Source organism: Rana temporaria, chromosome 2 (genome assembly GCF_905171775.1).
Source record: "Rana temporaria chromosome 2, aRanTem1.1, whole genome shotgun sequence".
Taxonomy (NCBI): domain Eukaryota; kingdom Metazoa; phylum Chordata; class Amphibia; order Anura; family Ranidae; genus Rana; species Rana temporaria.
This window is the reverse complement of record NC_053490.1, coordinates 13544467-13556791: the sequence shown is the minus strand read 5'-3', so window position 1 is coordinate 13556791 and position 12325 is coordinate 13544467. Positions and strand designations below refer to the sequence as shown.

Here is a 12325-nt window from a genome sequence, read left to right as displayed (position 1 = left end):
GGGCCAGATTCTCGTAGATCTCCGGCGGCGTAACGTATATCCTTTACGTTACTCCGCCGCAAGTTTTACGGGCAAGTGGCTGATTCACAAACCACTTACCTGTAAACTTGCAGCGGCGTCGCGTAAAGTCCACCCGCGCAAGCCCTCCTAATTCAAATGATCCTGGTAGGGGGCGTGGATCATTTAAATTAGGCGCGCTCCCGCGCCGATCGTACTGCGCATGCTCCGTCAGGTAAATTACCCGACGTGCATTGCGCTAAATGACGTTGCACGGACGTCATTTGTTTTGATGTTAACGCCGCGTATCTCTTACGGAAACTTTGTAAAATCACTACGACGGGCAAGCGTACGTTCGTGAATCCGCGTAACTAGTCATTTGCATATTCTACGCTGACCGCAATGGAAACGCCACCTAGCGGTCAGCGTAGATATTGCAGCCTAAGATACAACAGCGCTGGCCGTCGTATCTTAGGCATGTTTAAGTGTATCTCAGTTTGAGAATACACTTAAACATACGACGGCCTTAGATTCGGGCTTACGTCGGCGTATCTGCTGATACGCCGGCGTAATTCTTTGAGAATATGGCCCAGTGTGTTTATTCTTCATACACCCTCTTGAAAACCTTTCATAGGATTCATCCCATCCATATCTCTCTACCACCTCACTCGCCACCCCTTTGGATCCTCTCTGGGGGCTTCCAAAGTGATCTTCCCATATGTTCACAGTGATAGGTATTATTGCTTCCATATGCAACCCCCCCCCCCAAAAAAAAAGTGAGAAAGCCAATACAAATAGCAAAAAGAAAATAATTCCCCAGATCCCTTCATGAAAGGGGACCTTGTGCACATTGTTCCCTCTAACCTAAATGCAACCCCCCGTCCCAGCTCCTTAATATTCAAAATTTGGAATCTGCTGTGCCCTTAAATCAATTATACTTTTATTATGCGCCTGATTTCAATCTTCAGAACTATCATTTCGGGTTCATCTATAATTTTGCCTTGTGGGATGCCAGACACCCCGCCACCCCCTCCAGGGTGTTAAAGAGCAAAGTCTCCCCCAGGGCGGTCACCCGCAGTCTTGCTGGATATAACAGGGCATTATTTCAACTGCTGTAATTTCTGTTTAATTACCATAAACTTAGCCCTCCGTTTTTGCAGTTCCGGTGAAAAATCTGGGTATATAGATACCCTATCGCGCCATTGTAGAGGATATTACCAATTTCTCTGGCCTTCTGTAATATGGCTACTCTATCCTTATAATAAAGCATTCTTACAAGGTGGGATCTTGGGTGACCTCCTGGTGGAGGAGGTCTGGAGGGCACCCTATGAGCTTTCTAAATTGCAAAAAAGGATGAGAAAGTGTTCTTTCCAAATAGTTCCTTAAAGCACTTCCAGAAATGCTACAAGGTCTGGGCTCTCACTTCGCTCAGGGAGCCCCACAATCCTCAAATTTTTTCTTCACATTCTGTTTTCCATGTCATCCATTTTTGTCTCATAGTTAACCATTTGTTCTCTTACAGTTCGTATTTCCCGCTTAAGGGCATTCAAGACATCCTCCACTAGGCTAATTCTCCCATCAAGCGCAGTAGTCCTTTCTCACAGTTTTTGTAAATCATGCCTAACAAAGGATAGCTCTTCCCTGATGGTTTTAAGCTGGTCAGATAGTTCACTTAAAGAAAACTTACAGGAGTTGATTTCTTGTAGGACCTCTTTTAGTGATGGTTTTCCTTCAGTTGGGACTCCAGCCCCAGATGGGGACTCTGGGGTATCCTGGATATCCTCCCCTGCCAGTTTTCCTCCTGTGTGGTTTGCCTCTGCTGCTGTTACTATTTGGCATTGGCCTTGGCTTTTTCTCTCAGCTGGGGCTCCAGACTGCGACTGATGGTTCTCCTTATGTTGGGGCTCCAGCCCCAGGTGGGGACTCTGGGGTATCCTGGATATCCTCCCCTGCAGGTTTCCCTCCTGTGTGGTTTGCTTTGGGTGCTGTTACTACTCAGCCTTGGCTTTTTCTCGAAGCTGGGACCCTAAACTGTTACTTAGGTTGTGCTTGCAGGTTCTGTTGCCCTCCTTTTGTGGGTGTCTGGCTGGGGTATGTGTGAATCTCTCTAATTTGGCTGCTGCCTAGTTGAATGAATGAATGAATGACTTGTATAGCGCAACGCATGCGAACTGAATCGCCTCTGGGCGCTTTTTCCAGACAGTATCTGCTTGGCTGGTGCGGTCATTTTACCCCGTAGGATCATGACACGCTAGAGACACACAGTCATACACACACATATATACAGTTCGTTATGGCTGTGTACTGGAGCTGGCGCCATCCTGTTGCACTGGGTCTTCCCCTCTCTTCCTCATCATGGCAGAATAATATTGTAGGCCAGCACTTCCTCCCCTACTTGGGCAGGACAACACTTGCACCTCAAAACTAAGAAAAAAGAAGGGGAGAGAATGGAGCCCAACGATACAACCACAACAGTCTTGGGGGAATCCTCTCCCCCCCAGCTTCAGGTAACTTAATGTCCACCAGATGCCGCTATAGGGCAGGCCAGATCTCCTCTAACAAATATATTGAAAATGCAGGATCCACTCACGTTTGGCCTTAGAGTCTCTCCCCTCAACCTTCAGTGGCCGCTGCACAGGCTGTGTAAGCTCTCCCCCATTCACTTACTGGCTGAGAGATTGAGGTCGTCCGTGCAGCATGCATTTCGCCGGGAACAATGACGGGGTCACTGGCAGGAACACCAGTGGCTCTCCTCTGTCTCTGATCCCCCAGTGAATGTCAGGTTCCCCCAGGCTGGAGCAGCTATATCACCATGGGAATGAGCCGTCCCCAAGCTGCTGCTCCTGCATAAGCTTGCAGGATCTCTTACGGAGCTCTGGTGGAGCTAGGTCATGCACATCCTCACTCTAGAACATCAAGTCACGCCGATACAGTACTAGTTGTGGCCCCCATTGGGTGTTGTTGTTCCTGTCACTGGGCACTACTTTACAATTGCATCTTGTAGCAATGTGGCAGCCAACGGTAGGAACCAGAAATGTAAGTATACAACCTTTTTTTTCACAGACTGGATCACATTCAAGGTTTGTTCAATTTCAAATATTTTTATTATAATAAAAGAGACCATACCTGTAAAATGTTTTCCTGAGTATCTGAGAAGGATGCTAGAAGGTCTCTTGTTGACCATGAATGTATCCATCCTCTGCTTTATTTCTTAAAAACAGAGGGCTAGATTCAGGTAGATGGGCGCATCCTTATTCCGGCGTAGCGTATCTTATATGCGCTACGCCGGCGTAATTTTGTGAGGTTAGTATAGTATTCACCAAGCACTTGCTCGTTACGTTGCGCCGGCGCACCGTATATTTGAAGGCGCAAGCCGGCGTAAGTGTAAGTGGGTGTGCCATTATGCAAATGATGGGCTGAACGTGGAGCAGTGGATTACGCCCGGCGTATCATAGACAGAGCACGCGCAGTCACGTGGACGTATGATCGCTTCCCTGTGCGCATGCTCACAACTACGCCGGTCCAACTTCCTGGGATACGCCGGCCCACCGGCTTACGCCGAGCGCATAAATACGCCCAGACATGCGCCCGTGCGGCACAAAATTACATCTGCTTTTTTCCCCCCCTGAGCAAGGTAATTGTGTCTGGTCTGGAGATGGCACCTTCTCAAGTGGGCAAGGAGAAAAAGAGGAAGCACAACTTCAACCCAGCTTAGATGGAGATTATGTTGGCGGCAGTGACTCAATACAATGCCTCCCTGCATGGTGCCCAACGTAAAAATACCACCAAGGCACAGAGAAGGGAAATTCTTGAAAAGATCGCCCTGGATGTTAATGCCATTGGCAACGAGACCCGGAGTTGGGATGACATTCAGAAGAAGCTGAATGATATGCGACATCGGTTCCGGGACAAGTTGGTCCTGATTAAAAAGCATGCCAGTGGCACGGGAGGAGGACCAGCCTGTGCATTGCGATTGACACCTGAGGAGGAGATCATTGCCAGGTGTCTTTCGCAGGAGCAGGTGGAGGGCGTTCCGGGTTATGACTCCACTGATCGTGACTTGGGGACAGGTAAGTGTGTTTTATCCTCCATTCAGTGTGTAGCATGTAAGGGGGTGGAAGGGAACATGTGACAAGTGTGTGGGTCCACCAACATGTGTTTTTTTTGTGTCATCCACAGATGTGCTGGATGAAGCTGGGCCTTCGTCGGCTGTTGTGCGACCCACACCATCACCGAAACATACTGAGGCTCAGTCGGCCACCCTGGGAATCCTGGGCATGTTGGTGAAGGGGAGTGCCCACACCTCAGCTTTTGAGATTGTTGTGGAGGAGTCCATTGATCTCCACCAGGAGGACTCCATCTACTTAGAGGAGGTTTCCAGCATCCCTGGACTCTCCACCACCTCCCCGACCATCCAGTCTACCCCATCCAGGGTAACCCCATCCAGGGTAACCCCATCCAGGGTAACCCCATCCAGGGGAACCCCATCCAGGGTAACCCCATCCAGGGGAACTCCATCCAGGGGAAGTCATTTTTGACACCTTCATGACAATGGACGCACAAATAGGGGCTGTAGTCAGGGGATCGCACCATCTCTTGCGCCTACTACGCAGACTTATTCCATTTATCCCCAAAGAAGACGTAGCAGTCGTGGTGGGAACAATTGTGAATTCCAGACTGGACTATGCAAATGCCCTTTACCTCGGGCTCCCTAAGTACCAAATCGCTCGTCTACAAGTCATACAGAATACGGCCGCCAGACTTGTGACTGGGAAAAAATCATGGGAATCAATCTCACCTTCACTGAGATACCTTCACTGGCTGCCAGTGAAAGACAGAATTGCATTCAAAGCACTCTGCCTGACACATAAGTGCATCCATGGGAAGGCTCCGCAATATCTTTGCGACAAGATCGAACCTCACAATTCCAACCGCATTCTGCGATCCACCGACCAAAATCTGGTCAAGGTTCCAAAAACCAAATACAAGTCCAAAGGAGAAAGAAGGTTTGCTTTTCAAGGTCCTAGGCTATGGAACGCTTTACCAACCAGAATTCGATTGGAGGAAAACCACCTGTCTTTCAGAAAGCAGATCAAAACTCTGCTCTTCTGATGTCTTGAGACACGAACAACTAGCGCCCAGAGGCGATTCAGTTCGCATGTGCCGCGCTATATACGTTTTTTATTCATTCATTCATTCAACCCCATCCTGGGGCATCGTAAACGGGACTTCAGGAGGCCAAAGGTGCGTTCCACCACTGCACGGGTACGTGCATGTGCATCATTGTAGTTTTGCTCTCCTGTGGTTTGGGGATTCCGGTATGGAGTCATGAGATGGGGTCCAAGTGCATATGCCGCGTCACCTGGAAGGGAAAAGACAGGAGGATGTTAGTCATGCATGTGCCCCTCGTGATGTGTGCATCATGGGATCAGACAGTCATGCCTGACACCCATGTCACTCACCAACCAGCCAGCTGTCCCCATACACGTTCTGTTCAAATTCTGTGGAGATGTGGCTTTGACGGTATATGAAGCTGTCATGGCTGGACCCTGGGTGTTTGGCACGGACGTGCCATATGAGGCATTGGGCATCGACTATCACCTGTACGTTGACGGAATACCAGTGCTTCCGATTGCAGTATATGTGCTCTGTGGCATGGGGGGGCCGTAGTGCCACATGTGTGCAATCAATGGCCCCCACGGTGCATAGGAATCCTGCAATTTGATAGAAATCCGCCATTGCCTTATTCCGCAGGTGCTCCTGGGTGGGTTTGATGATGTGGTGGTACATGCGTCTGAGGATTGCGGGGACAACCTGGTGCACACATCTGCTCATGGTGGATTGTGACATCCCAGCCACAACTCCACTTGTACGCTGAAAAGATCCACTGGCAAGGAAATGCAGTGTTGCCAGGACCTTGACCAGTGGCTGCACTGCATGTGCGCGATGTGTCTTGCTGGTGATGTCATCATGCAGGGTTCTGGCTAGTTCCTGGATGGCATCAGGGCTGAATCTGAAAATGCGAAAGACCTCCGAATCACCCATGCCAAAGATGTTCATGCGCGTGCGGTATATGCTCTCCCGTGCCCTCCTACGAGTCGGTTGACACAGTAGTATTGCTAGGACCATGGCTGCCCCTGGCATGCTGGCATACAGATGTGTTGTCCTGCAAGTGTGGGTGCTCAGCTTGCTCAGCTCGTCCGTAACGGTGCTGCAGCTGCTCTCCAGCTGACCTGTGGACGTCTGTTGCTAAGTTGCCCCTGGTTTTATGAGGAGCAAGTTTGCGCTGGGCATACAACTTACGCGCACCGCGCGCAAACTGCGCCGCACACGCGTATGTTTGTGAATCGCCGTATCTCCCTCATTTGCATATTTGCATAGGAAATCAATGGGAGCGCAAGATGCGCCCAGCGTAAAAATGCGCCTACGATACGCCGGCGGAGGAAAGTTACGTTGGTCGGGAGAAGCCTAATTTCAGGCATATCTATTTTGGTGGGTACGGCGCATAGTTACGACGGCGCACATTTTGACTTACGCGGCGTATCTCGAGATACGTCGGCGTAAGTCCTACCTGAATCTAGCCCAGACTGTTGGCATTTCTCAGGCCTTTGCAATCATTTGCTAATAGTGTTCAGGCAAAGAGTTTTTGTTGTTTTGTCTTCAGGGACTCAACGTTTCCACTGCAGTCTAAGCATTAGGAGAGATTAGGGTTATTGAATAGAGTGGAGAGAAGGTCAAAAGTCTTGGACCAAAATAAAGACCACCAAATACGTCTCATGTCTCCAAAGGATTGTCTGCCGCGGTAGTAAGTGTTGGAATAGGCAAAGTGACCTATTCTGAACAGAATCAAGTATCTTCACAATAATAAATACATTCCTTCCCCAGATTGAGTATTTATGGAACAGGGTGACATTTTTTGTAACATAGGAACAGGATCATATAAATAAGTTATTGGCCAGTGGCTGATGCTCAATTTTCTTGGGGGGCAGCCCGTGACCTCCCCAGCTTGTCCACCACCCCCCCAGCTAGCCAGCCCGCCAAATACCCCCACCCCACCGGCACTCACTCGATCGCTGCTTCCCCATTACTCAATCGCTCTCCAGGCCCCCCACAAGCCACACACTTACCCCATCCAGGTCATGACTTTGGCAGCTCCCCCCCCCTGCGCATCTCCTCACATGTCCCGACCAAACAGGACTTAGGACTCGTGGCCAATCGGGTCTCAGGACCCACTTCCTGATTGGCCGGGAGGAGAAACAGAAAGACATTAGCAAATAGTATTTGCTAATGCCACCCAACTGGGTGGGCTCAGGGCGCAGTGCTCTGTGCCCCAAGCCAATTATTTTTCAAGCCAATTGGAGCCTCTGGCGCTAATCATGTGCTTCGGAAAAAAAAAATGGAATCCATGCAGCTGGTGCCCTACATGTAGATTAGGGGCCAGGTGCATGGATTAGGGGGGACGGCACACCTGCGCCCTGCATGAGCGGCTGCCACTATTATTGGTGAATCTATAGGTTCATAGTTGAAATGTAAAACTACTCTGAATATAAATGTGCCGGAGTTTAGAGGTTAAAAGGACAAGCTGGCAACTCTACATGCAATATTATATGTAACTCTCTTTTATCTATCTGATCCACCATTAAAAAAAAATTATATTAGTACATTAGGTAGTTCATGAGCTTCTCCTGTTTGATAAAATACTGCATAAAAGTTTTATAAAAGGCAAGTTTCCAGTTATCATTGCTAGTAACCTTTGTAAAATTATGAATTAATGAAGCAACCAATTAGCTTGTCTTCAGCAATTTTCAGCACATTTTTATGAGTTTGTAAACATCAGTAAGAACTTGTATATTCTACTGGGTATATATTAATGTGGTCAATACACAGTTGTCACCCCTTGTGGAATTACATTCTTGTTGCCATGTAGGACAAATCCTGTTGAGGATTTACCAGACTGTCTATAAAACGGGATCTTTACATCAGCTGGTGGTTCATTGAAATGAAAGGAAACACTGCCTATCATCCTTACCGTCAGATTGCTATGTCTTTGTATGTTGAGAAGAAAATTAGCTAATGGAGAACATTTCTATGACTGGCACTTTATTGCTTATGGGCCTTGCAGAGCTTGGAAACGTTCAGTATTTATATTCCTTCATAACTCTAGTCGTCTTTGTTACAGTCATGGTGTTGTGTTTGACGATTGTGGTTGTCACCTGGACAGAGGAAGCCCTTCATGAACCCATGTACATTTTCATCTCCAACCTCATGTTTACAGACATGTATGGAAGCTCGGCCTTGATGCCCAAGCTGATCATTGACTTGATGACGGGATGCATGACAATCCCACTCTCGCAATGCTTGGCCCAGGGTTTCTTTCTCCAGAGTTTTACCTCTGTGGAGATTTTTACTTTCACTGCCATGGCATATGATCGTTACTTGGCCGTTGGCCACCCATTAAGGTACCCCATGTTGATGACCAACAGGAAAGCTTTTAAAATTCTAGTGGCGATATGGATTTATGTGTATGTAGGTATATGTGCAGTTTTGGTCATTACTTCAAGACAAACTTTGTGCGGTGTACACATCAACAGCGTGTTTTGTGAAACCATTTCCCTTACGCACTTGGCTTGTGGTGACACCACTCTCGGAATAGTCTTTGGGTTTACATGGAGTATGATTATGATGGTTGGTTGTGTAAGTGTTGTAATTTACTGCTATATAAGAACATTTCTTGTCTGTCTTAAAATATCTGAAGATGCGTGCCAGAAGGCCATCCACACCTTAGTGACACATATCATTGCCTTCTTCGTATTTTTGGCGTCAACATTATTTATAACTTTTAGATACAGGCTCAAAGGTGAATCCCTGTCTTTGATTTCCCACTATATAACATCTGTCACTGGGGTTGCATCTTTTACCTTAAACCCGATAATCTATGGAATCAGGACAGAGGGACTTCGAGTGAAAATTATTCACAGGCTGAAGAAAAATAAAACTTTTGTCGGAAGCAGGACAGGAAAATAGACAACCAGAAAACAATAAAAACAAATGCAGAAGAAGATTACACTGGGCAAGTTTATTAATATACAAAGATGTGTCATGATTAAAGAAAATACTCTGCAGACCAGAAGTATCATTAAAGTGTATGTACTGTATCACCACAACTTTTCTTTTATGGTGGAACTATAGGCAACATAAAAAATAACACATATGATGCAGTCTGTAACCAGCATTAACACAGCAGTCTTTGTTTTTCTTTCGGAGTTCCCTTGTAATATAATTTTTTTACCTGTTGATTCTGCCAGAAATTCTATAATTTACCAATTTCATGTAACAGACCAAGCTGCCCAGCAAAGGTGGCAGTTAAATGTTTGATAGAAACCATTTACCATTGGCAGGGCTGCTTGTAATTTTCAGCCTTTATTCCTTTATGTAAAACCAGGGCTTTTTTTCAGCTTGTGAAACTTGGTGGAACTCAGTAAACACAGAAGTCCGGCTCCTGTGTTCACAAGTGACAGTTTGTCTCCCAATGGCTCCCACAGATCAGATCTTCTGAGCGGCTCCCACTGAGTACAGGATTGGGACAAGGGATATGTAGGTACACAGGGTGGAGTGTGGATGCCCACACCCCCACTGCATGATCTCCCTACAAGTGAGAGAGGTAGAGACATTTACAGTGTGTGGGGAGGTACTAGAGCTGGCTGGGTGCTTTTGCTTAATACATCAACAAAGGTAAGACATGTGGAAGATGGCGGAGCTTTTATGGGGAGGGGGGTTACATGCAGAGGTCAGAGTTGAAGAGGGGTGAAAGTGAGATGTAGATGGGGGATGCAGAAGTAAACTGTGCTGTGGAAGAAGGCTTAACTCTTCCCATTCTATATGCACTGCACCCCTAAACTCTGCACATAGCACACCCCTGAACTCTGCACTCTGTACATAATGCACTACGGATATTTAATGCCCCTTTAAGACCCTCCCACTGTTAGTGAAATTTGACCACACCCAGTATTTGATGTGTTGTAGAGGGTGTGTGTGTGGGGGTCGAAATGGGGGGGGGGGGTTTGGGGGGTCATGGTTGCGTTCCTGCACCTATTTTCTGAGGCGAAAAGCCCCGTGTAAAACCTTTATCCTAAAAGGAAAAAAAAAGTTGTCCTAACTTGGCCTCTCTCAGCCTTTTTATTCCAGTGGATTCTTTGAAAACATTTGGTTTCAGGGACCCCCTGGTGAAATTAATTTATCAGGGGGTAATGGGAGGAATTCCGCTTACAGGCACCTACTAAGATCATTGGAGTCTTGCTACTGGCTCTGCCAAGTAGACATGTGCACACTGAAATATTTTGTTTCGGAATTTCGTTTTCGTTTGAAAAATAAATGTATTTAGTTACTCCCGAAATTTGTTTTTATTTATTTTGTTTTAGTTAAAAATTGCATTTGTCAAAAATCCCAATTAATTAAGGTTGAATCTGTCAATTGAAGGCTCATGGTGTATGTTGAATGTTCTAAGAAGATTCGACAAAGCAGCTAAACTGTACGACGCCACAATTGTACATTTTCGGTTGAATGCTCCGCCCACAAGCTATAGTAGAATTCTAATGTTGTATGACTGGTAATACTGTATTTATTTGCATATAACACTCACTTTTTTACCCTGAAAATAGGGGGGAAAACTGTGTGCGTGTTATTCGCCTGTGCGTGTTATACATAGATAAATACGGTAATTATATTTATTAATTATTATTGCTAGTCAACCAACATTAGAATTCTTCTATAGCCTATGGGTGGAGCATTTGACCATAAATGTCCGCTCGCGGCGGTCGTATGCTTTTAGCTGCTTCGTCGAATCTTCATGTCTCTATAATGTTGAATATTTCCTCTCTATGTAGAATAATCTTGGACTAATAGAGTTAGGTTAGGCACATTCAACCGCAGGTTCGATAGACACAGATCACTATTGTCACCGTCATGTCGAATCTTCTATCTGTATCAAACTGTTGTCGCACAGAAAACAAAAATAAAGTATTTTTTATGTTAGACCTTTCGGATTTCGGATTCTGCACTTTCATTATTGTTTGTTAAAACAAAAGCGGAAATCCCTGAAATGCGGACAAAAATGCATTCGGATGAAAACGAATGCACATGTCTACTGCCAAGTAATTGTAATGTCCAACATAGTGCATAACTCCCAACTTGGGAGATTAAGTGTTAAATCTAAATCAGTATTGTGCAACAAAGGTCCATTAATAAAAGTGCTGTTGGTAATAAACTTGTACTCGGAGAATAAATTCCACTCCACCAATAGAAGTTTCCACCTCCACCAAAAAGGAAAGCAATCACCGCAAAATGTGATCAAGGATGGCACCTTACCACAAGATGTTGACCTATTTAGTTAAAAAGAGGTCAATAACAGCATATGGCAAAAGCCATGGATTCCATGCGCAGCTCTTTGTCACTTGATTCCACCAGACTCCATAACATATGAAGTAAACCAGAAAAAAAGAGAAAACCGACATAGAGTAATAATGTTTTTAATAAAAATATAAAATCAGACAGCCCCAAGTGGCCCCTTACTTTGGTTGGTGCCTTTCCCCGGCACTGAGGCTAATCAGCGTTGAAAGTTTAAGTGGAGAGACGGTTCCACGCTCAGGACGCTTGCAGGATAGCGTGCGTTCCACCTCTCGGATCCAGAGAGCCAGCGTGTCCGGAAGTGCGTTGATTTTGCGTGACCAGGCGCCTCGACGTACGTTTCGTGTTACCACGTCGTCAGGAAGCGTCACTGGTCACGCACTCGACCCATAATATAGGTCCATCAATCAAAAAAGTGTGAGGGATTAAACATAGTAAAAGCCTCTGTCCCGGTTCAAGCAACCGCACATATAACTCCATTAATCACAGCTAAGGAAAGCCACATTAAAACTGCATAAGTAAACAATAACACGTACAAAAAACATTAAATACATATAGATCAATGAGATCACATAGGTAAGTATGTTGCTTATCTAAATTAATAATTAAAAACTTTAATGAGTTATGGTCAAATGACACATCACTGGTGCAATGGCTATATATACACAACCACCAGAATATATAAAAAAAAATTAAAAACAAAATTAAATTAATAATGAATGCAATATAAAATTGAGCATCAGCAAAGAGAAGAAATCACTTCATTAACTATTCATTGGTCAGGAAACAGTTTAAATCTAGTTCAATATTCAATCCTAACGGCTGCATTGTTCGTAACCGGTGCAACCACTTGGTTTCGTTTTGTGAAACAGCCTTCTTTAGGTCAGTGCCTAGCCAATGACAGGTGACTATCTATACCATAAAA

At 45.7% G+C, this 12325-nt stretch overlaps 1 protein-coding gene across 1 annotated transcript; it reads left to right on the top strand.

The window, feature by feature from the left end:
* The first annotated feature begins 8070 nt into the window (after nt 1-8070).
* On the top strand, nt 8071-9364 carry LOC120928166 (olfactory receptor 6N1-like). The gene is made up of 2 exons (XM_040339277.1): nt 8071-8691; nt 9335-9364. Exons 1-2 carry the CDS (start codon nt 8071-8073, stop codon nt 9362-9364), a joined length of 651 nt encoding a protein of 216 aa, XP_040195211.1.
* The last annotated feature ends 2961 nt before the right edge of the window (nt 9365-12325 follow it).

Coding starts and splice junctions, on each gene's coding strand:
- LOC120928166 (XM_040339277.1), top strand. CDS start 8,071: ATGGAGAACATTTCTATGACTGGCACTTTATTGCTTATGGGCCTTGCA. Junction 8,692..9,334: donor TGATTATGATGGTTGGTTGT/GTAAGTGTTGTA, acceptor TTCATGTAACAG/ACCAAGCTGCCCAGCAAAGG.